At 38.4% G+C, this 24,154-nt stretch overlaps 1 protein-coding gene across 3 annotated transcripts in view; it reads right to left on the bottom strand.

Moving 5' to 3' along the window:
• Positions 1-24,154, bottom strand: part of WDFY3 (WD repeat and FYVE domain containing 3) — a 195,392-nt gene that overhangs the window by 15,818 nt on the left and 155,420 nt on the right. For all 3 annotated transcript variants that reach the window (XR_011048337.1, XM_068402547.1, XM_068402548.1), the window contains exons 35-56: positions 23,013-23,112; positions 21,305-21,465; positions 20,497-20,726; positions 19,530-19,639; positions 18,472-18,654; positions 16,564-16,721; positions 15,068-15,145; positions 13,787-14,014; positions 12,887-12,940; positions 10,376-10,544; positions 10,005-10,168; positions 9,072-9,220; positions 8,696-8,816; positions 8,237-8,322; positions 7,817-7,897; positions 7,221-7,275; positions 6,751-6,870; positions 5,837-5,954; positions 4,576-4,682; positions 3,632-3,785; positions 1,041-1,132; positions 493-705 (exon numbers count right to left, since the gene is read on the bottom strand). Coding sequence is in view for 2 of the 3 variants with exons in the window: in XM_068402547.1 (XP_068258648.1) it covers positions 493-705; positions 1,041-1,132; positions 3,632-3,785; positions 4,576-4,682; positions 5,837-5,954; positions 6,751-6,870; positions 7,221-7,275; positions 7,817-7,897; positions 8,237-8,322; positions 8,696-8,816; positions 9,072-9,220; positions 10,005-10,168; positions 10,376-10,544; positions 12,887-12,940; positions 13,787-14,014; positions 15,068-15,145; positions 16,564-16,721; positions 18,472-18,654; positions 19,530-19,639; positions 20,497-20,726; positions 21,305-21,465; positions 23,013-23,112 (2,931 nt within the window). In the remaining variant the exon portion in view is untranslated. The remainder of the gene's footprint in view (positions 1-492; positions 706-1,040; positions 1,133-3,631; positions 3,786-4,575; positions 4,683-5,836; positions 5,955-6,750; positions 6,871-7,220; positions 7,276-7,816; positions 7,898-8,236; positions 8,323-8,695; positions 8,817-9,071; positions 9,221-10,004; positions 10,169-10,375; positions 10,545-12,886; positions 12,941-13,786; positions 14,015-15,067; positions 15,146-16,563; positions 16,722-18,471; positions 18,655-19,529; positions 19,640-20,496; positions 20,727-21,304; positions 21,466-23,012; positions 23,113-24,154) is intronic.

Below are 24,154 nucleotides of genomic sequence, written 5' to 3'. Positions count from 1 at the left end.
TTAACTGTAGCTGTCCTACAAGAGTCAAGATGTGGCCAAGTCTTGCAGAATGCCAAGAGACTGGTGTAAAAAAAAAAAAAGGAAGCATAAATTATTATAGAAATTATTTTATTACAGGATAACTTAAAATACCTAAACACTAGGCATTACTTTGAAGTTGTACTTTCACTGCTCCCCTCTGACTCTGCAGCAGGAACATACTTTTTTTTTTATGCTGATTTTTAGAGTTGAACCATAATTCATTTTGCCTTTATTTTAAGGGTGCAAAGGGGAAAAAAAAAAAAAAAAAGATATTTCTAATCTCACAAGCAAAGCCCAAAGTTGATCTTTGTTGCATTTATGATGGAAATGTAAATGATTTCACATCACTGGAAGAATATTTATGGAAACACACTCCCAGGAAGTTTCACTCCTAAAACACGTTCCCGTTCTATATTAATACATTTAAATTTGAGTGTCGTCTGGCAAATAAGAATTCTACAAAGGGTATACCTGCTTTGGTATCTGTCCAAAGTTATTAATGAATCCTATGGTAGCTGTCTCTTTTAATGGATCATTGATGTTATATATGTCCACTTGCCCCTCATAGAAGAGATGGTGAAAGACATTTACAGCTTCTACTGCAGCAGGACCTTGCTGTTTATAGCCAAAGATCAAGTCAATCCACTCATGCAGATGTGCACTCACAAAGTCACATTCCAGAGCCTGAAATTCAAAGGGCACGCATTATAACTGGCCGTATCGGTCATTGGTTGAGTCTACTACACCTGCCACAAAGAAAAATGCAGAATATATTTTGACATATTCTTGTTACGTTTTGATAAAATTTTTCATTGAAGCAAGTTTTACTTCAATGTACTCCCTAGACAAAAAGGAAGGGGAGGGAACATCGGTTCTACAGACCTTTACAACAATTAGCCATCAACCCAGAACTCATGGACTGGCTAGTGGCTGTGACTGCACCAGTCGAGCTCAGATTAATATGCAGTGGGAAAGTCCCAACCGACATTTTCTATTGTCATTATTGAAATGCAAATTACCTCCCGATGAACTCTGATAAATTCACGAGGATCTCCTTTTGCCCATGGGGGAAGTATTACATCACCAAGTTTAGTGCCGTTTTGTTTGCAACCTATTAAAAAAAAAAAAAAGAAAGAAAAATAAAAATTTGAAGAGAAGCACTGCAACAGCAATGGTGAAAACAATTATTTAAAAAAATCAAATTCTAACACTTTTCCTTTATAAGGCAAGCCATTTCAGTCTTTTCTTTCAAATACTGTGTTGTTCTTAAATGTCAGGCAATAAAACATGAAAAATCCTGCCTCAGTTGTTCATGTAAGATTGCTCACAGGAGGAAGAACGCAAATATTCCTTGCTAAGACTTTTGAAGATGATGATAGTGTTTCAGCATACGCTTTTCAAAACAAACATTACCCTTCTAGACAGAGGCGTTGATTAGATGAATCCACCTCAGTCTTCACAACTTCATGATGTATACCCTGAACTCAAAACCTTTGTTTCCCCATCAAGTGGCTTTTAGAACATGATTATTTTGTCTTTATTTTTCTATTTAAGTAAATTTCTGCTTTTCTCTCCCTGTCATGGGAAAGACCCACTGCAGTGCATGAAAGTTAATGAAAACAACAGCCAGTAAAATAGCGAGCTAGGTGTTCTTTTGGTTTTCTTTTTGTAAGGCTGTGCTTCCAATCTCTTACAATATATTTTGAATAAAGGATCTGAGGCTATTAAAACCTATGACTTGATTAATTTTTATTATTGCTATTAGATTCACAGCATGCAGCTCAGAAAATAAGAGATTAATGCCACTCTTAAGAGTGACATACATACTGAGAAACACGTATCTGCTATGGCCAATAGGTGTGAAATTTGAATCCTGTTGAATAATCACTCTCACAAAAGCTAACTGTGATATTTCAACAAACCCTTTAGAAATACTTTAAGAGGAAGTTCTAAAAGTGAAGACTGTCAACAGATTTTGGAAAGCTTAAAAAATATGCAAAAAAAGATCGTGAACACCATCATGGGGTAGCAAGTTACATGGAGAAAAATTCAAACCAGAGAAACTCCAAGTAAAACATGATTATCTGTGCATTTTGAACTAGTAAAAAGACCCCAAAAATCAACTAAAACACGTCACTCCAAACAAATATCCTTTTTGGGTATTTCAGTGTCTTGTTCAGCAATTCTCAGAACAAATTTTGCATTAACTGCTTAAAATGAACACTCACTGCTTGAGAAAATACCTTAAGTCTGATAAATCTGAAAAAATAAATCTGAGGTATCACAGAGGAAATAAGAATTCCTGCTACACTCTTCCCAATGAAATGATGAGTTCTGCATAATTCAGACTTTCAAATATAATATTGAATAAACATGCAGTATCAGAAAACACGGGAAGTAGTCCTGCTTATGCTTTCATATCAGAATGTGGAAGCCATCTATCATTTTCTCATGTAGTTAAGCAGATCTTTTTCTGCCCGTATTACAGAATCACCCAGGTTGGAAGAGACCTCTGGGATCATCGAGTCCAACCATTGCCCTGACACCACCCTGTCAACTAGACCATGGCACTAAGTGCCATGTTCAGTCTTTTCTTAAACACATCCAGAGATGGTGACTCCACCACCTCCCTGGGCAGCCTGTTCCAATGTCTAATAACCCTTTCTGAAAAGAAATTCTTCCTAATGTCCGACCTGGACCTCCCCTGGCGAAGCTTGAGGCTGTGTCCTCTTGTCCTATCGCTAGTTGCCCGGGAGAAGAGGCCGACTCTCACTTCACTACGACCTCCCTTCAGGTAGTTGTAGACTGCAATAAGGTCACCTCTGAGCCTCCTCTTCTCCAGGCTAAACAACCCCAGCTCCCTCAGCCCTTCCTCGTAGGTCAGACCCTCCAGACCCTTCACCAGCTTGGTCGCCCTCCTCTGGACTCGCTCCAACACCTCAACATCTTTCTTGAAGTGCGGGGCCCAGAACTGGACACAGTATTCAAGGTGCGGCCTCACCAGTGCCGAGTACTGAGGGACGATCACTTCCCTAGACCGGCTGGCTACACTATTCCTAATAGAGGCCAGGATGCCATTGGCCTTCTTGGCCACCTGGGCACACTGCTGGCTCATGTTTAGCTGGCTGTCAGTCAGCACCCCCAGGTCTCTTTCCACTGGGCTACTTTCTAACCACTCTTCCCCCAGCCTGTAGCGCTGCATGGGGTTGTTGTGGCCAAAGTGTAAGACCCGGCACTTGTTCTTGTTGAACCTCATGCCGCTGGTCTCGGCCCATCTATCTAACCTGTCCGGATCCCTCTGTAGGGCCTTCCTACCCTCCAGCAGGTCGACACTCCCACCCAGCTTGATGTCATCTGCAAATTTGCTGAGGGTGCACTCAATCCCTACGTCTAGATCATCTATAAAGATATTGAACAGCACCGGCCCCAGAACTGAGCCCTGGGGAACACCGCTAGTGACTGTCCGCCAGTTGGACTTTGCCCCATTCACCACCGCTCTCCGGGCTCGGCCATCCAGCCAGTTTTTAACCCATAAGAGACTTGTCTCTTGTTGGACTGTCTGTAACTGCTTTCGTGCCCATAGCAATGCTATCAAGCTCTTTCTGCCTACCTAGGTCAAAATTGTTGGAATTGAGCAGGAACTCGGGGAGGTAGAAGAACTCTGGGATGAGCTCCTTCACGTCTGCCATGTTGTGCTTTGATGCTGAATACCAAGCCTCCCGTACGCTGTGAAACATTCGGTCAGCCAGGTCAAAATGACCACCCTACAGGACAGAGAGAGAAGCATGTCAGCAGCAGAGTATCTCTCAGCACAGCAGATTTTGCCAAGAAGGCAAATCAGAACATCCGCTGCCTAATAAAGACACTATAGAACGTAGCATATTTTTTTCCTCTAACACAATGGATTTAAACAGCTGCACTGCTTTTTGGTACATGGTAATAGTAAACATGAAGCACTGAGATTCTGATACACAGAATTTTAAGAAGAGAGTCATCTAGTCCTATTTCAAAGTTTAGTCTCTTGCAGAGAAGCACAAATCTTTTTGCCTGATGGCTTCTGTTTAGGAAAATATTTGAAATGTAATGTTACAAATTCCATTACCCATCAAACTGGCAAACAGTTCCAGGCTCTGCAAACATTTATTTTAACGCTCAGTACTAAAATGGCTCTTCGGATAGACATATTGGTTTAAAATAACAATCTTTCAACAACTCCAGCACAGAACTAAACAATTGGCACATGATTCCTTCAACAGCAGACAAATACAGCATGATGAGCAAAGTATTTTTCACAATAAAACTTGCTTTGTTTTTTGTCTACTGATACTTTGTTCTGCATACGCTTAGAAAAATGTTCAAACTACAAGAAAAATATGTGAATTCCATTACATCTTTTACAAAGAAACATTAAAAACCCTCCCAGGCAATAACAACTCTGCTAAAAATATTCCTTCTACCATATTTGACGAAAACAAAGCTGATTGATTGTTTTTTCACTTAGGTTTCAAATGTACCACAGGAAAGAAATACAAAGTGAGGTGGTGTAATTTCTACCTGTAACCGTAAGAAAATCTGAGTAAAAGGCTCCATCCGGACAAGATAAGAAGCCACTATCATGGCTGATGAATAGTGGGTCCCATAGTGATAAGCTGGAGTTTCCCCTGCAGAAGGTTAAAAATCATAAACATAGAACAAATAAAGCAGTTAGGTGACAGAATCAGTATTAACTGGAAAAAAAAATTAATTATTGCTGCATTTTAATTACTCTGAGACTTTGGACACACTTAAAATTGGAATTAGTAATTTTCATTCTTGAGAATCTGATAGCTTCAAGTTTTGTCACAGCCACTACTTGAGTTTTGGCTGCAGTCCAGTAGCCCTAATTTAATGGGCTTCTGCAGAGCAATACTGAATGGTTAGTCATTTTTTATTTTAACTAACTGAAAAGTTGCGGCACAGCTATGGTGATTTCTACTGAAGAAACATTTTATTTTTTTTTATTTTTAGTCTTATTGGTTACTGTGGAATTAAAGGCTTGGGCAGAAACGTCTCAGAATTGTTGGCTACAGATTTTGTACAGCTTTTACTTTCTTAATTTCCTGGCAAAAAGTCTGCATAAATACACTTAGAACACACTGATTCATTTCTAGAAACTAACATTTTTGCCACCTGCTGTTGTTTGATACAGAACAGTACCGCAGTAGTTAAACAGGCTTGTGTCCTCAATAAAAGCACACAAGAAGAAATGTATAACAGCTTCTTTGTCAAACACACAAGTTTTATTTTCAATATACAAGGAAGCTCTAAAATCAAGAACAAGTAACTTAAAAAAAATCAGAATGAGATGCAATTAAGCTAAGAAAATGCTATTTCCTTAGCAAAAAAACGCGCATTAAGATAAGAAATTAAAAAGCTGGAGTATCGCTAATGCAGAAGTATTCCCATTCCTTTGTACAACTTATTTGCTTGCACCAGCACTCAAACTGTGTAAGTAGAGACAGCTGGTTGTGTGCTTCATGTGCCTGCCCATTCTAGCCTTTAGACAATGTTAGACTGTTCTGAATTTGCAACTGTTTTGTCTTTATTTCTACATACAAACAAAAGCTGTCATTTGGATTTAAAACAAACAACAGCAAGAAAACCAATGCCCCTTTGCTCCAAGTTAGTATTTGTTGGAGAGTCACTAAAAACCACAGTAGAGTTCTGCATATCCACATCCAGACCTCTTGACCCATAATAAAAATCCATAACTCCCTCCCATCATGTGACAGGCACATGTCCCTCTGCTCTTCTTGCAGGATGTATCATTACTTACCATTGGGATCTTCCCAGTCTTTGTATCGCTTCTTGTACTGGGCTAACCTGTCTTCTGTTTGAGCTCCCATGGGCTTGGCTAGGTTTCTGAATGTCTTGGGATTTGTAAGATCCAGTTCCTTTAAAAATCAAACAGATAGCAATTTTATAAAAAAACCCAAACAAACCCTTTCAACACTGCTGATTACCATATTTAATACCACATACCTCCTAGGCTGTCATCTTTTGTTTTCTACACACACAGCAGGTGCAATGTTGGATATGCTTAAAACAATCCTTCAGTGTGATCTAAGAGAGTTGGTGTTTTTTATTTTAAGTCACATCTGGGCCTCAGATAATTTTGGCCCTGCTCCCCAATTCCCCATAATTCTGTTCTTGAATACTTGACATGCACCCTAACAATATTTTATGTTATGGTCTGGGCTGGTAGCAATGGCTGCCCACAAAATCATTAATAGGATGTTTCATCTTTTTCAAAAGCAAATTCTTCACTGTGGGGCCAGATTTCATAGTAGCCCCTACCACAGTCTTCTGGACAAGCATGCTTTCTCTGTGGCCATAACGTCCTTCAGGACATTCACCAGAAAGCTAATGCAAAGACTTACAGGAACTGCTGCAACACAGAGAGGCAACTGCCTTAGGACAAGCTATGTATCCCGGTCCTCACCTGTGCACAGTCCAATACCATCTGTAAAAATCAGTGCAGGCAAAGACCTGCCCGCGTGGGACAGTCAAGAATCTCTAATATCCTACCTACTGATAAGTGGGATGAACATTACAAAATAGATTACATCAAACAACTGGTGATAAAGATAAGCCTCATTTTTACCAAGGCAGTATGAGCCAGCTGTAATATTTGCAAAATCTCCAACATATAAAAGATTACTGACAAGGCTGACAAGATATTTTATTTACCTCTGAATCATAGTCTGCGAGGATCCAGGGAAAGACAGGGTACTGCATGAGATCATTATAGGATCTGCCCGCCAGAGTGTTTAAGTGCATCAGGTACTGGAAGTTACTGATTTCTCCTCTCTTAAGGAAGACAGATAACAGCACTGTAAAGTGTTCACTTTGTAACAATAAAACATCTACTCTGCCAGACTCTAAAAGCGTTCAGCTCTCCCCAAACATATGAAACTTACTTCAATATCACAATGCTCACTCTACTTTTACTACAACCCCTCCCCTTGCATTTTCAACAGTAGAACCATTTCCTATTTGATGATGATATCATGAAATACTAAAATGCTGAGATACACATTCTATAGTAGTATATTCCATCTGTTTGAATAAGAGGATGCAACTTATGTGCACTGATTAATTATGTATCATTACAAAATGTGGAATTTAATACAAAAAACCCCCAAAATTTTCATACTTACTTCCCATCTTTGAGTAACAGATTTTTCTCCCACTAAAGTGCTAAGCAAGCCAGACCTATTGGGAAGAAGGAAGCGCATTTTCTGACTTAGCAGTAAGATCTGGGTTTCACAAGACAATACAAAGTTTTAAGATTAAAACTTGTAAATTGTAACAATTAGAAAAATGGGGCTTTGTCCTTTTGTTTCAGCAGTGCCTTTTTTTATTTCTAAACACAGACTGTTAAAATTATTCACGTTAATTATGCAATTCAGTGCAAATACAAATGTACCTAACAGGCTGCAGATGAGGAAAATATCTTTAACAACTTGGACAAATCTAATGGCTTTGGCAGTCCAATTCCTTTCAGAATATATCTGTATACTGATAACGTTAATCCGGATAGCATATATTAATTAGTAAGAAGATATACCAATGCTGCCAATGATATTAGTACATTTGAAATAACCAGTGATGTTGTGCTCCAGTTATTTATTTTGGTAATGCCTAATTTTAAATTGAGGTTGCAAGTATTCTCCAGTGAATCCTGACCTTAATGCAAGCATCATTTATTTGAAGCTGATGAGCTATAGAGCTTGTGAGGAACAGAATCACCTACCCTTGCTCTACGCTGGTGTTTGGTCTCTGCCCGGACACTGACTCCGAACTGTCAGTTAGAGATGGAACAACAGCCAAAAACCTGCATCAACAGTTAAAAGGAGATGACTATTAGTGTTTCTGTCCTCGGTATGTCTTCTCCTTAGAAACCGAGTGCATTTAGTACAGTTACAGACTGTTTTGAGCAGCTATGTAACATCAACAAAATTGGAATGACCCTTTTGTCATCAAACGCACCCCACAAGTTTTGTGTGCAGGCATAGCGCTTCCTAGTGGATCTTTTGTGCAGCACTAAGTTGCTATCAGGTTATCCACTGCCTAACACTCATCACTCTTGCAATCTGCTTCTGGTTGTTAGGTCACTGTAGGCTCAAATGTTTGCAAATATTCAGATTAAATATTCTAATTTATTTTACAATACCTTTGATAAACTTTGTTTCTAACCCCTTTTTGGAAAGCTAGAAGATAGTTCCGTCCATCTCCTGAGAAAACTTCAATTGCAATTGGCTGAAAACAAAGAGGACAAATCCATGTCAACACTAACACATTTGCTCATCACCTCTGAAGGTCAGGCACAGAGCAGTTTAGTCATACTGTACTACATCTGACACCAAATTATAGTGAAGCAGACTTTGCTTAGTGCAGCCAGATGTTTTATTTCGGAACACTAAAATTCACTAATACACCCAATAAACTAAACCATTGTAAGCCAAATGTTCAAACAAGGATGCCCACCTTAATCACTTTAATTTCAACACAGTGAGTAACTTCACTTTCCAAATACTGATCGGTTATGTATTTACTTTACTTTTTAAAAATTACAACATCATCAAAAATTTCCAAAGTTGGCTACTCAATGCAAAGATGGTGTCCGAGTTACCTGCAAAAGGTATCTCCTTTTATGTACTTCCTTGATATCTTCATACGCAAAAATGCTGCATGTTCTTTTGAGTTGACTTGGACCTTGCCTTGCTCCCCTAGGTATGATTGGCTCATGCATCCTATAAATGAGAATAAACAGGCAAGAGAGCAGTGATTAAAAAGAATTATTCTCTTAATTCATATGGGAGTCCAGTTATAGAAACAGCTGATTTTCACAATCTATCATACTACATTGAGCAATTTGTGAGCACAGAGGAAACTGCTCCTGAGGTCTTTCTGAATCTGACATTATTTTGGAGTTGACTCCTCAAAAATCTCATTAAATACTTCCTGCTCAGCTATTAAAGATTGAGGAAAACTATTAATCTACTCACTTTGGAGGCAGTGTCTCAATATCTCGTATTTCTCTGGTGGCTGTCATGGTAAATCCATCAATGACATAGAAGTGTTCTTTCCCAAAAAGCAGCAGCCCTTCGCTGGTGTCAAGGCCCTGAACCCGAGCACAGCGGTACATATGCTGAATCTGTAACGAAAAGCAGACACTTAGCAAAAGCAGGTTAATGATCTCAGGCTCAGATCGTTGCCTTGTTATAACAAGCCCTAGACACTGTTTTATCATTTGTAGATACAGCAAAAATTCTGCTATTCTTCCCCTTAATCAGAGACATACCTAACACCTGCGATTAGCAATTGGGAAGGGAGTTAAATAAAGCCTCCTCTGTATAATATAGATTTATATATTTACAACTTATCCACTCGCACCATGCTTCTTGAGCATACTTTAGAACCTGTAGCCCACTCGACTATGGTCACAAATGTATTTACTGGTATATTTCAGATGGACAAAGTCTGAAATACCAAATACACAGCATGGTCGTTCAACACTGTTCTTGGGGATAAAATACTAGTTATCAAGGGGTTTAATTCTAATGAGTGGAACAATTAATTATAGGCAGTGTGCCAAGTTCAGTATATATATTTTCAACATATATTTTCTGTCAAGACTCATTAAGCTGACAGGATAATAATCCAAGCATGGGAGAGCTTACAGCTTTCATTTCAGGACAGGCTCTTTTCTCCCTAGCAGGCAGAAGGAAAGAAAAAAGAATGTTTCCAGTACAGGGTTTTCAGCTCAGGACCTTTTTGAACCAGAGCACACATTTAGTTTCAAGGAAGAAGCTGATGAAATATTAAGCAAATTCAGCTGTAGATCAGGGAAGGTATTTAGGACATTTATTCATGCTTGCGACATGTAATGCAGAAATTCCAATACAGTAAGTGCTTAGTGTGTTTGAAGTACACAGCACCTTCTCTCCTTCTTCGAGAAGTCGAAGTAGGGTTGTATTGTCAGTCTTCTCCTCTTCATCAATCGAACTGCCCTCAACAATTTGATCCTGCGATTGGTCCTGGTTCTCATCATCTCCTCCGTCAGGAGCAGAGCGAGATCGTTTCAGGGGAGGCTTCACCAGGCCTGGAAAAGAAGAACAGTGATAGATAAAGAAAAACCTGACACATAAAAATTCACTTTGCAAAACCTATTGAAGTTTGAAATTACTGATCCAATGCTAAGACAGAAAGAGTCCTACAGGATCCTTATGCTTATCTTAATGCAAATGCATGAGAAGACAAAGGCAGATAAATTCAAGAAAACAGTTCAAGACAGAAAAAATGATCTAACCTTTGACTCTTGCAATAGTGTCCTCCCCGTGTTCTGGCTCCTGCTGAGTTGTTTCACCCACTGTATTCTCTTCTATAGCATCCTGAAAGACTGCAGGGTTTCCAGAAGCCAGGCGCATGTAGTACTCCTTACTGTCATAACTTATAGCTCTTCGGTAACGAGCAGGTTTCTTAAAATAATTTAAGAAATTGCTCGGTCAGTCAACTCCTCACTCACTTCAGTCAATGTGTTTCAGAAATACTGTGTGCAGCACAGTGCATGCCTATCAAGTGTTCTGTGCGTGCTCAGTCATACACCAACACATACAGAAACAGAGACCCTTCAGTAGATCTAATCTGTCAGCTAATTTGCAAGGGCACTATTCAGCCACTCAGGTAATAACGGGGTTGCAGAAACACCTGCAGATAAACCTGCAACATGGGAAATGAGAAGTGGGGCCAGTATTTACTGTCACAAAAGGCTGGGATACTTGTGTTTAAGACTGATAGATCAGATGGTCATTTTATCATCTTTCATAACTCCCTACAACATATGCAGCTTATTCGTTGGCCAGCTGACTTCTCTGCTAGGCAATAAATAATTGCCTCAAAGAAAGATACGATATGTGGAAGCTGATACAAACTAAAAGCATCCAGGGACTGGGCTTTAAGGCTCAGAAATTCTTAATTAATTCAGTTGTTTCTTTTTTAGTAAAGATTCTGACTGTCTAGGGGCAGGAGACCAGCACAAGAGTATCCATTTAACCAAAGAAATTCTTTGAGCACCATTTATACCTTTGGGTGATGACAACGGATTATGATACGTTTCATTATGGTGGTGGTATGGTGTTTTTTTGGTTTGGGTTTTGTTTTATTTGGGGTTGGTCTTGTTGAGGGTATTTTGTGGGGTTTTTTTGTTGGTTTTTTTTTTGTTTTCTTCCTTTGTTCATCCCACCCCCCACAACAGGCTAATTCTTATGTTCCTCACTTGATTATGGAGGTAACATTCGAAATAGAAGTAAAAACTAAATTAGGAAAATAAATATATCAGAATGATCACAGGAGATATAGGTAAAGAAAAAAGAGGTATTAAAGAGCCAAGAGCCTTTCTGAAATTAAAGCACACTGATGCACATGGATGGATGAAAACACATTGATTTTATACTGCAGCTGAAAATTTTATTCTCTGACTACTGTTTAACCCCACCCACAAACTCTAGAAAGCTTTCTGAATGTGTTCAGTTCTCCATCACAATTTTTTGTTTGTTTGTTTTGCAGCATTATTTCCCATTAATTTCAAAATCAGGTTAGGATAATTACAAAATGTTATTATTATAAATCCAGTTCAATGCTTTACATTATGTAGAATGTAAAATATCACTGCCATTTCAGTCAAGATTTTCCCTTGTCCACTTTTGCAGTAATAACTGGAAGTACATAAAATATGATTTTTTTTTTGGTTCATCTATATGATAGTATAGTGGGAAACTAAATGACCCATAAAATCAAACTAGCTTTTTTACAAGTGGATACTCAGGATGACGAAGAGATTAAGATCAGTAACATGGAGATTTATTATTTCAGGTCAAATTGGCTGCCCCCAAAATAAAAAATTTAAGGCACTGTGATCCAATTTGCTCACTTATGTTCAACTAAGTCTTCACTCCTTATCACCACAAAAATGCCACTTAAATGATGCCTAAAATCTCTGTGGAAACTATGTATAGCCTACAAAGAGAAACCCCAACTAACACTGCTAATATGAAGAAAGGAAAACAGTAACAATTTATATTTTATATTCTGTATAATAGAATTACTTTCATTTATATGTATTAGTTTATTGTTGAATGTAATTCAAAATGAGCAAACACACATTACACTTTGTACTTAGTGATGGGCAAGACTGCGAATGTAATTAACAGAGAAGAAGCATAATACTGAACTGCTCACAGAGCAGCCACTTCCAAACGAGTCTGTTATTTTCAAGGCAGGATTCATATTTTTTGAACAAACGTGTATATTTCATTAATAGTAAAAATGAGGAGAAGAGTCAGCTAAGACAAAATTAATCTGAGCTCTAACAAAAGTAGGCCTGTTACAACCCATTATGGCCAAAAAGGAGAAAAAACTGCTCACCAGATCCTCTCTTAGAAAGGAACACACACTTTCCCAGTAAGTGCTTCCAGGTGATTGTGTTGCCCATTACTAAACATGTTCCACTGACCATTAGTTCAGATCCCAAAGCCACAACACTTCACACAGTGAGAACAGTGACAGCACAGCCCAACACAGCCTGTTAGTGTGCAGCAAAGAAGCTAAGATCTACTGGAAGTTTTATTAGGTGAAGGCTGAGGAGAGCACAGTAACATCTTCTAATGTGATTACTGAAAAAATCTTTAAGCCTGGAAATATTTACGGAAAGAGCAAGTTGAAAGCCAAACGTAGAAGCCTTGTTAAGATTGCCTGACATGCAGGAGGAAAAAAAAGTTGTATTTATTTTATGTTCTTTCAGTCAGTGTATTTGTTTCTTTACCTTTTGAGGAATGGTATCATCAGATGTCTCAGGAAGTCTACTTGAGAAGTCAGACTGAAAACAGGGCATCAATTATATAAGCATTAGAGAAAGACGACTTTTGAGAAGAACGTATGATGGCATGTTCTCCACTTTGTGTGAATTAGACTGTCACTACAGCTACTGTGTGTCAGACTGCAAGCAGACAAATATACCTAATGGTTTAAAAATGGTTGAATGCTATTTTTTGTTTGCTTGTTTTAAGTACTTCGACACTTATGCTTAATTTGAGGAAAAAAATCCTGCATACATACACACATGCCTAAAAAGACCCAATAAAGACTGTTCCATTTCTTAAAATCAGTGTTCCAAAATTAACAGGAGCTAACTGCCAAGCTTTCAAAGGCCACGTGCATTTCTGCTACACAGCCCACGTTCACCTTCATGGACGGATGAAAGTACATTTTTCACAAATGCACCCAAACCAAGACCTGTAGCCTGTTTGGGGTTTTTTTTTTCTTTTTTTTTTTTTTTTTAAGATCACTGTTTACTGCATTATCTAGTATAAGGCCAAGAACTCAGACTGAAACCTCCCGTACTTATGGTACTTCTCAGCCTCTAGAGGCTTGTGAAGATGCCTCTGCTGTTCACTGGCAGGATCACTTACCTGATGCAAGCACCCCTCATCTTATGTTGCAATTGCTAGTCTTCGAGTTCACTTAGTTTTGAGCAGAGTGATTCAGTCTCTGCCCTAAATATCTTATGAGGAACAACTGGACCTTACCAACCATTTAGGACATATAGACAGAACACCAGGTAATACCAACAGAGTAAAACATGTTTCTTAAGAAAAACTTATTAAAAAACACAGATTTTACAACAGGGCATAAAATTACTCATCACAAAATCTTGAATACTTACCAGCAAGTTTGTTTCTTGCTCAGCTTCAGGCATGTAGGGATACTGAATATAAAACATGTCATTTCGCACCATCTTCTTCCTCATTCTGCAGGGACCCTCAGTCATCTCCAACATCCACTTGTCAAGGTGGGAGCCAATGGGGGGACCCCACAAACCTCTCTCTCGCAGTAACTCGTATTCAATTTGAGACCACTCTTCTGTCACGTATTTTAATGCATTCTGCTGACGCTGAATACAAAGACATTTGTATATGCATCAGGAGTGATGCTTTTAAGCCTGTCTCTGATGTGAGCAGAGACATTTCCACTACATTATAGAAAAATATGTAATAATTCATAATTCTAGCAGCATTTTCTTGTACGCCTTAATGAGATTTCTGGTGTTAGTTACCATAAAAGCAGGGTTCAGATTGTAATCTTCTCAACAAAAAAGGAAAAAAAAGAAGGTAAAAGCTCTGCTTTGGCTTGTAGGTATTTAATATATTTCTAAAACAGCAAATATGAAAGAAATGTAAAACTAATGCGCTAATTTTGAAAAAGGATTTTAAGAGTGAAAAAGGATTTTAAGAATGAAAACAGAAATTGTTTTGGACGCTTTCCCTGCTTGTATTTACACTGGAGAGAGAAGTTAAAGGAAGCAAAGTTTGGAGGTTTGTTGTGTTGTTTTTTGTTTTTCTTTTTTAAACTAATTGCTTTCAATGACTTGTTTCTCTCAGAAGCTGATTTCCTAAGATTTGTATCACACAGCTTAGCAACTAATTTAAACAAAAGGTCTCTGGGGATGTTTGGAAGAAACCGCAGGGTGCAACAATTTCATTCTGGAAGGCGCAGAGCAGCCACTTTCTATCGCTGCATGATTTGGGAAAGGTACCATAAAATTTTCTTCGTGTTACTATAAAAGTAGTGTTTGTACACAATGCTTCTCTGCATCTCCTCTTAAGTTTTTGCATCATGTTTTAGAAAGACAGCATATTCTAGCATATTTCCAATCTTTCTTTTTTTTCTTTTTTACACTTCTAAGGAAAAACTACTTAAGCTTCTTGAAAAAAATGAAGATTTAACTTATGTAATATTGCTACAAGAGTTTTCATCTACAACCAGATCAAAATGAGTTTATTTGATTGCATTTAAAAAAACCTTTAAAATAACAACTGTATCTAATAATTCAAGCATTTCACCAATGACAACCTAATATTTTACAAGCCCCTTACTGAGAAATGGGATCGGTATAACCTAACAGGTCAAAATATCAATGTCGGTTAATTAATCCTCTGAACCATACCTCCTGATATTCCTTATACTGCATATCAACCAGGTCCCGAACCACTGCGATGTGAGTAAACATCCACTGGGAAATTTCCTAATACAAAGGTAAGAGGACAGAATGACATTTTATAAAAGCAGGTTTGGTTTGAATGAAAAGCCTATGAATACATCACCTTGCTAAACTTGCTCACAAAAGATGGTTTCTTAAAAAAAAGACTCAGATGATGAATTTCAAACTACTGCATGCAACAATATTTAAGGTTTTGTTTTATTTGGTGAATTCTTCTTTGTTTTGTTTTTTTTTTAAAAAAAGGGAGTAAATTCATGCATAGGAATATCCTTTAAAAGAAACTGGCAAACATTTGGATAATATTCCAAACACATGACAGAACATTTCCAAACAGCCAAAGATTGGCACTGACAAATATCACTGCTTTTCCCTATTTCCTTTTAAGTAATAGTTTGTGAATGTTGCCTAGCTTGTTGGAAATCCCCAAGACACCCAGTACTCCTCACTCTGTATTGCAATATACCTGTTTTCACTTATTGCTCCCTCTACTGATACAGCCAGCAACGGTTCCTGTCAGCTCAGTTTGAGTTTCTTCCTTTCATTTTAATGTGTACGTGTGCTCACCACGAAAAGGACAGAGCACTGAGAACTCTCTATTTTATGAAAGCTACTGAATAATTTTCAGATCAGTAAGAGCACTGGCAACATATTTTTTTCACAGGACACAAATAACTCCTGATTAAGTCAACAGGAGTTGTACCTTTCATTGTGGCAGAAATACACCTGCCCCTCTTTACCCAACATCTCACAGATGTTTCAAGCGCTAAATACAGTAAGAACTCAACCCTCCAAAACTTTCCTTTGTTTTCAATGCCTCAAATACTTTATACTAACTCTTTGCAATGCCCCAACAGCTACTGTCCTACTGAGAGCACCAGTGCTGTGCTACTCTGGTCTAACTCTTTTTTTTTTGTTATGTGTTGTTTTGTTTTGTTTTAAGCAAGCAGGTTTGTAAAGCAAATGTGCAGTTCTACCATCACATTTTGTTTTGCTGAACTCTTCTCTGTAGTACAATAAAAACAGTGCAAAGTAGCATTTGTTTAGTCATAATACATCCACATTCATATAAGGATTTTCCTAAACCACATAATCTTGGGGGCAGGATGGAAAAAAGGACAAGCATTTCTCTCACAGCTGCCATTTCAAAGAGGTATTGCAAACTGAATTTGAGACCCAGACTAGCAAAGCAACAAAGCATATAAGTGAAACCAGAACAACGAAGAGTTTTAACTCTTGGCTTAATGTTACAGATATGCAGATACACCCACTAGATAAGGACACACAGAAGCAAGATGCCCAGTCTGGATATTCAAAAAGAGGAAAACCAAGCGCCAGATATCACTTCACACTCTGTAGGATTCCTTACATTGGGATATTTAGCACAAACCCTGAACATACACTGCTGGATTTTACATTGCATGTTCTTAATTGACAGAAATTACCTGTGTAGAGAGGTTGTGTTTATTGAGCCCACTCTCCTTGCGGTTTCTCCTGGAACCAGTTAGTTTAGAGAGGCCAAACCCACTGCTAACTCGTGAAAGTTTGGACTGTGTGGTTGGAACCAAAGCCTCCCCTCTACTGATGCATTTCTTCTCATGAGCTGAAAAACAAAAAGAAAGTGTTGGGAGCACTTTTTAGGTGTTTTTTTTCTCCCTCCCCCCATTATAGTTGTTTTTTAAAATAGAATAACCTTTGCTGCTGCTTTAAAAAGGTGGGTGTTTTGAGGACTGAGGGTTTTTTTGTGTGTGTGTGTGTTTTTTGTTTGTTTGGGGTTTTTTGTTGTTATTTAAGAGTGAAATCTGGGAATTGCTTGCATTTTGAAATGAATTATGACAAAGAGATTTGTTACTCCTTTCACCAATTATCAAAATCTAGGTCCATGAACTATTTCCTCATCTGAAGAGGTGAAAACCAGCTACGTATAAACAAAATCATCACCTAGCCTCCCTCTACCCCGTCAACTTTAATTTTGCCGATGTACATCCCTTATAAAACAAGTGGGCATTCCAAAGAAGGGAGACAGTGTCTGGAGAACTACTTTTTTTCCTCAAAACAGTTACAAAGATAACAGAATTTGTGTCATTTATGTTATAAACAGTAGATACTAGCAAAAAAAATGCAGCTGAGCACCATATCTCTACACAAAAAGGAGCTACAACATGATCCCGCTAACCAATCTGGCAGCAAAAGTATGCTGTATTAAGCAGATAAGCTAAATGGGCCTACTGCACCTTTTTGTGCACATACAGCCATCCTAGTTGATAGTCAATCCACAAGACTGGTGTGTTTACTTTAAAACTGAAGAAAAAAAAATACAGCTTAGTTCAATTCTCTCAACAGTTCAACATTCTCTTCAGCTAAGGGATCATACTGTATATCAGTTACCTTTGATTTAGAAAGTACATGCTCATGTTCCTCACTGTTTAACTCACTCCACCTCTTAGCTTTCTTTTTCTTCTTTTAAAACCACTACTGCTTTCTTACAGCAATAATTTCTCCAAAGATCCTTCACTCTACTCAAAACATTTCTGCAAATGTACTATCAGTGAGATACTGGAAACTTGAGCAAACATCAGTCAGGGACAAAGCACATCTAGAAATAGAGAGACTGCAAAAACAAGTATTCCAAGTTTCCAAAAATGCTTTCTGTACATCCAAGTTAACCTCAGCTACTTTGGAGCTGTGTAATCATCAAAGGAGGCACGTCTATGGAATTTTATTATCTTCTGTCTAAACTCTTGCTAATTCAGCCCAGCAACAGCTGACTTTATTACACAGGTGCAGAGCTAACTTGTGCTTAACTTCTTGTCCACCAGGATCCCCAGGTTCTTTTCCTGCAAAGCTGCTTCCTATGCTGAACAGATTTCCCAGCGAAGAAGTCATAGTATCGCTGCTGCTAGAAAAGGACTGCTCAGTCACACATTTCCAACCCTATTACCAGACTGAGAGTTTGCAGGCTGCACCCAAACATGCTCAAGAAGGGTCCCCCTCCCTGCCTGGCACATCCAGTCCTGAGAATGGTAACACAGGTCACCCCGATCCAAGTGTTCGTGGGAAGGAGCTAAACGACTCCATCACTGTAATCCACAATACACTCTTTGGTGCACACTGACTCACAGACGCAGGGCCTTGTTGAGACCACCAACAGTGTTGAAAAAAGGCCCTGTGTGCAGTGGGGTGAAGTACACCCTATACACAGTACAGTTTCTGAATGAGAGATGTTAAATAGCAGCATTTTAAGAGTACTTACCACTACACAAAAGCTAAGCCCATATTAAAACATCCACTGCATCTGGTTCACTTCAGGGAAATCTACCATTCAGGACAGAAATATCTTCAGTTACACTTACCCAAATGATTTTGCCAACACTTTAAACTTGCTTCCTCAATAAAAGGTCTTGCAACAGCTATATCCACTTGGCCACGATCATTGACAGGTAGCGTCACTTTGAAAACTTCTTCTAAAACCTGTTTTTTACTATGGATCAGCTCTGTCCACACTCTGTTTATGGCTTTTAAAAGAAGCTGCCGACCTGCATAGGTACAAGATCACGAACAGCAAGCTCTCTACAGTGCTTATAGAATTGGTATTTTTACACTAGTGAACTGAATAACTTCTGCAATTATACTCTAGTTTCTTGCCCTCTTGCATGACTTGTGAAATGCCTTTGCCCAGACTGTCTTTTTTTGCTGTTCATATGCTATCAGAAAGTATCTAACAGTTAATTTTGGCAATTTTTCCTCTGTGTACCTGGAACACCAGCTCTAATTAGTTGTGACTCTTCTCCCACATCCATCTATTAACAAAATGAGATTCAAAAAAATCTTATAGAAATATATGTCTATATGCACATATATAATTCCATACATACATTATGCTTTGTTATTTTTATATATGGTTGTGTGTAAAAGTACACATCGCATAAATGTTAAATATATACATGTAAGGAAAAAAATATAATCACTGAATCCTTTCTTCCACAGCTAGTTCATAAATTTCCTTTGAGTGAAAGATCCTGAGGATGCCACTGAATAATAATTTTATAGCTTATACCAATTATTTCTTACCTATGCTCACGTAAGATCCAGCTAATAGAAAACCATAGCGCACACTTAAAATGTCCCATTTCTATTGCATTCAACTCAGTGCATATAAAGCAGTATTTCTAATTCTGGTGTGTGTCCAGAAAACACTGAAGAGCTCTTGCTGTTTTAACACAACAGTAACTTACCCTGGATATGTCTGTCTTGATATTTCTAAGTGTTTTTTCATCTATTTTTTATATATTTTTATACACCGCCCCCCATACACATCCCCAGCCCTAAGAGTAACTGAGGTAAAAGATTAGTGATGACAATACAGAAGTGGCATTAGCAGACATTTGTGGCTTTATCACTCTCAGATTACCTTCACTGACATCTTGATTGTAGACTCCATCTGGTTCTATATCAGAGGGGATCATAATGTGCCAAGTTGTCATTCTGGCTTCTGCTTCCAATCCAAACCCATCAACGTTGCTACAAATACACAATGAATTAACAACAACCAGAAAAAAAAATAGACGCTAAAGCATTTGATTCCCTGTGACACTATCACAAAGATTAATACGTGCTACTACAGCAACGTATCTTCACTTCTGTCCACTTGAGTTCTGATAATCTGCGGTCATAAGCTGAACCGAAGGTTTATGAAAAATGACATGCCATGGACACTGATGTTGCTGGAGGAAGGTGGTAATATTTGAAGAAACACAAAACAGCCAAGGCCACAAATGGAGAAAGTTAGGGTTTCTGCTGACGATGCTTCCCAAGTGTCTTTGGACAAAACACAAGTTGTACATCTTTTTGGAAAGAAAAAATGAAAATGCCAGGTAGGCATTTGCAGCAATGCAGAAAAGTGAGTGTCTACAGCATTTATCATGGGCATCTGATTTAATGCCTGACTGGACTTATTCAATGCTATGCTTCCAAGTACTAAGATACGGAATTTATATTAAATGATTCAATAGACAATAAATCTAGTGACAGACCTCTTTGACTATTAATTACTTAGCACCAGTGTTTCTTTCTACCTTGAAAACTCAAATTATCAAAGCATAACAACAAAATGGTTAGATATGCACTTGTATCAGTATTTTAAAATACCTCCGTAAAAGGAGGTAAGAATGTTCTCTACGCCTGGGCTTTTCAAACCTGATTTTGTTTCAAAATGAATCACTTAAGCTTGCTTGCATTTCACTGGCTGGAAAGTTATAAACAGTTATCCAGACTTTGCTGACTTATTTCCAAGGTGAGTGCCATTGCTGAGAGAGAACAGGTGATTTTAATACTTCACAGCCCTGGTTCTGGAATGAACTTCTGTCTGAGATATTTACCTTCCCATATGCAGATTAATCAAGCAGTGAGCTAGGCAACTGATGAACTCTTGATCGTGATTTCCAGGTCCCAAAATTAAGTTTCTGTTCACAGTAAGGACCCTTAGGGAATCAAGGAGAGCCACTTGCTGAGGAACAGTTTTGTGCGCCCTTGAGAACTGATACAAGATGGTCCTGTTCAGGCAGTGATAAATAGCATCCAGCGATAGTCCCTGAGATCTTCTTTTTGACTGATGTGAAGTAAAAAAACCATGATGAGATAGTAGCAGAAAATCAATTTACTGGCAGATAATCTTCCCCTGAATTGCCCCATGCTCATTTTTCAAAATCGGTATTTTACTAAAAGTGTCAATTCCATGAATTTCAAGGACCAAAATGACATTAATACATGATGATACACTTACAAATCTAACATCTATAAAGACACTGCTGATTTCTAACAGCAAAAGTCTGCTACCAATCTCCAATAAAAGTGCATGAGGAAGCTTCCCAAGAATGTCAAGGTAAAATTAGGAAGCTTCCCAAAATTCATGTGAGGTAAATTTTGTTGTTTATTTTGGAGGATTTCTAAAAAATAATGTAATCTGAAAGCAGTTTTTACTCAACTGCCCCATATTAAAGCACTCCACACTGACAAGACGTGCTAGGGAAGCTCAGTAAAAAGAGAGAAAGCCTGGAGAAGAAAAGCGTACTTCTATGCTGACCTGACACGTGTCACTAATAGGTTGCTTAGTGACATCACTCCATGGATTTTAACGTAACCTGTGAAAATGTTTTCGCAAGCGGGCTAACAGAAGAACTTTGTTACCTGTGCAATGAGCTGGATTATGAAGTCCACAAGAAGTTTGGATTCTTTGTTGAACATGCCCTGCCAAAGCTTATCTACCACACGCTGTGTAAAATAAAACACATTGTTCACCAGCACTTGGTAGCTTCCTCCACTTGTTATAGGCAGAGATGCATCTTCACCTGAGTAACAAAAAACCCCAAAGTTTTCATCATTTATCAAAAACCCACGTCTGCATAAATACATTCACATTATTCTCTGCTTTCTGGACTTCCGTAAAAGAGAAAAAGATTCAGTCAAAGAAAAAGATAAGACCTCAAGGTTTCCCTACAGTGAACTTTCGTGGTAAGCAAACGTTTGAAATCAGCAGTGACAAAGGCCAAAACAGAGGGGGCTGGGGATAGAAAAGTCCAGAAGAAATGGTACTCCTGTGATCCTGAGGCATCATATTTATGTACAGTTCCCCTTTTCAACTGGAGCTGCATCTGTGCAGAACCACTTGCAGCTTTTTTGTATTATACTTTTGCTTTTTCAAGAAGAAAAGAACCTTTTAAAACACCTTGAGATAACAAGTGATATCAGCTGGCATCACTTCTCCCTCACTGTGCTTCATTCAGTAAAACTGAGAGTCAGTGGGCATAAGCTGCATGTGTCTGCATGTACACAAATGTCAGTCCAGCTATACTAAGAGAAGCTTGGAAACTGCAAGTGCTTCCATAAAAAAAAAAAAAAACCAAACAAAATCAGTGGTGGTGACTTTCCTGCAAGTTCACCTACATTTATTCACTTGTTGCCGCATCTGCACATAAAGCAAGTAATAGCATCACACCTGGAGGAAGCTGGCAAAACCTTGAAGAAGAAACACCTGGGGAAACCAAAGTCCTGCTCCTGGGCTGCACAGAAGTGCCTGTAAGGTCAGACAGCTCTTCTAAGAACCCGACCCAACGCTTAACATAATTCTGGATTTGTTTTATTAATACACTGCACCCAGAAAAAGACAAATCATTGCTGTGGCAAGAAAGATGGAGCCTTCCAAGCACATTTGAAGAGAAACGCATGCTGCCCCATAGGATAGAGATAGAGCAGACTGAGAGCTCCTGGGAAGTCCAGCAGGCCACCATGAAATCCAGTTGGGCACCTGAGCAACGATATTCCTACAGGCCACTTCACGATCATCTAAACCCATGCTCTGGTGGGACAGCCCACCATACTGACACCCAAGTTACAAGCTCTCCTTCTCTTCCATTCCATTTATTAACCAGATCAATGGAGTGCTATTCCAGAGGCTTTTTCTGGGGTGCTGCATTCATCACAAAACTACACTAAGAGGAAATGGAAATAAAGCTAACTTTTAAAAACCAAAGTCCCCCCCATGATAACTTGACAAAAGCTCCAGACCCTCCAAGGCAAGAAGGACAAGAGAGACGATGCAAGATCCAGTTTCAGTTCTTTTTGATGTGATTGGAATTTGTCTGGCTCATATATCCACAAGATTCATCCCATAAATTTTTTTTTAATAACCTATTTTACAGTTTTGGCACAACCAAGATAGTGAGGGAACATGCACAGACAGCAACACCATTTACACATCAAAGGAAAGGAAAGGGCAGGAAACAAAAGATAAAGACAATCAAGTTGTAACAAGAGAGGACACTAATAAAGAAAAAGTTAAATAATCAAAACCTTTTACTCAAATCGACAGATTGATAATTAAACTTTGCTATATTACCCAATAAAACATCAGCTGCAAGTAAGTGGTCCATCACTCCATCCAAAACATAAGTCTGAAACTCCTTCTGCTGTGTTCGTGTTGATCTTTCAGGGGAAGCCTGATAAAAGAAATACAATGTTAAGATAATGAATAATTCTAAGTGAGCAAAAAGGGAGAGGGGGAGGGTGTTCTAGGGAAATTTCTCTTTTCTCTGCTCTCATGAACTATCTTTTTGTTTCTCTTAACATTCTGTCTTGAGTAAAAAGTCTTGGCTTAATCTAAAAACTTAAGAATGCAGGTTGAGTATACGTTGGCTGTATGCAGTCTTACAGAGTAGGGTCCATTACTCCTATTTAAATCCAGTAAATTTATCTTCTGCCAAGAAAAAAACACATTCCCAAAAGGTGCATGGTTAAACTGTGATCTCCTCAGTACACGTAGTCACCTCCTTCAGTAAAAAAAGAGTAAACAGGACAGATCAAACATGTAAGTTGATCGTCACTTCTATGTGGGGTTCTGCATACTACTACAGCAGCCTTGGTATAGTCATACAACAGACAGATAAGCTAAGCCTTTCTAATTTCCTTTGCTCTTCAAGGGGAAAATCAGTTTATCACCTTGCGTTGTTCAATGCATACATAATCATACCTAACCAAATGATCCACTTAAGCAGTTCTAGAAAGCAATATAACATTAAGTGAACCTGCTTTGTCTTGCCCTGTAACAGTTAAGCAGTATGTACATACCCAGTACTCTGTTTATGCTAAGGGGCCAGTAATTAACATTGACGAGTGATAACAGATTAAAACAGCAGTAAAGCAACTGCAACCAATTGAACATGGCCTCAAACATGCTTCCTGATGTTTGCATACAATTGCATCTCTTGACAATTCATTTTTGACAGCAAAGAGATACCCAACTGCCCCAGAAAATTCTTTAGGAAATGTACAAGCACAGTCCAAAATTCCTGCAGTTATCAGAAAAAAAATCAAGGAGACTCAGCAACATACAGACAATGTAACAAATAGGTAGGTCAAAGAAGAATGTGAATTGACGTGAATTTAACATTTCAAAATCTGAAGAAAGTGCGGTTAAATTAAAGAATAACTGAACTCATTCCCTGCCTCACCATTAACAGAAGGGTGCTTTCTGTAGGCGTC

This window comes from Nyctibius grandis, chromosome 6 (genome assembly GCF_013368605.1).
Source record: "Nyctibius grandis isolate bNycGra1 chromosome 6, bNycGra1.pri, whole genome shotgun sequence".
NCBI lineage: Eukaryota > Metazoa > Chordata > Aves > Nyctibiiformes > Nyctibiidae > Nyctibius > Nyctibius grandis.
The sequence above is the reverse complement of the archived record's forward strand: the minus strand, read 5'-3'. Positions and strand labels throughout refer to the sequence as shown.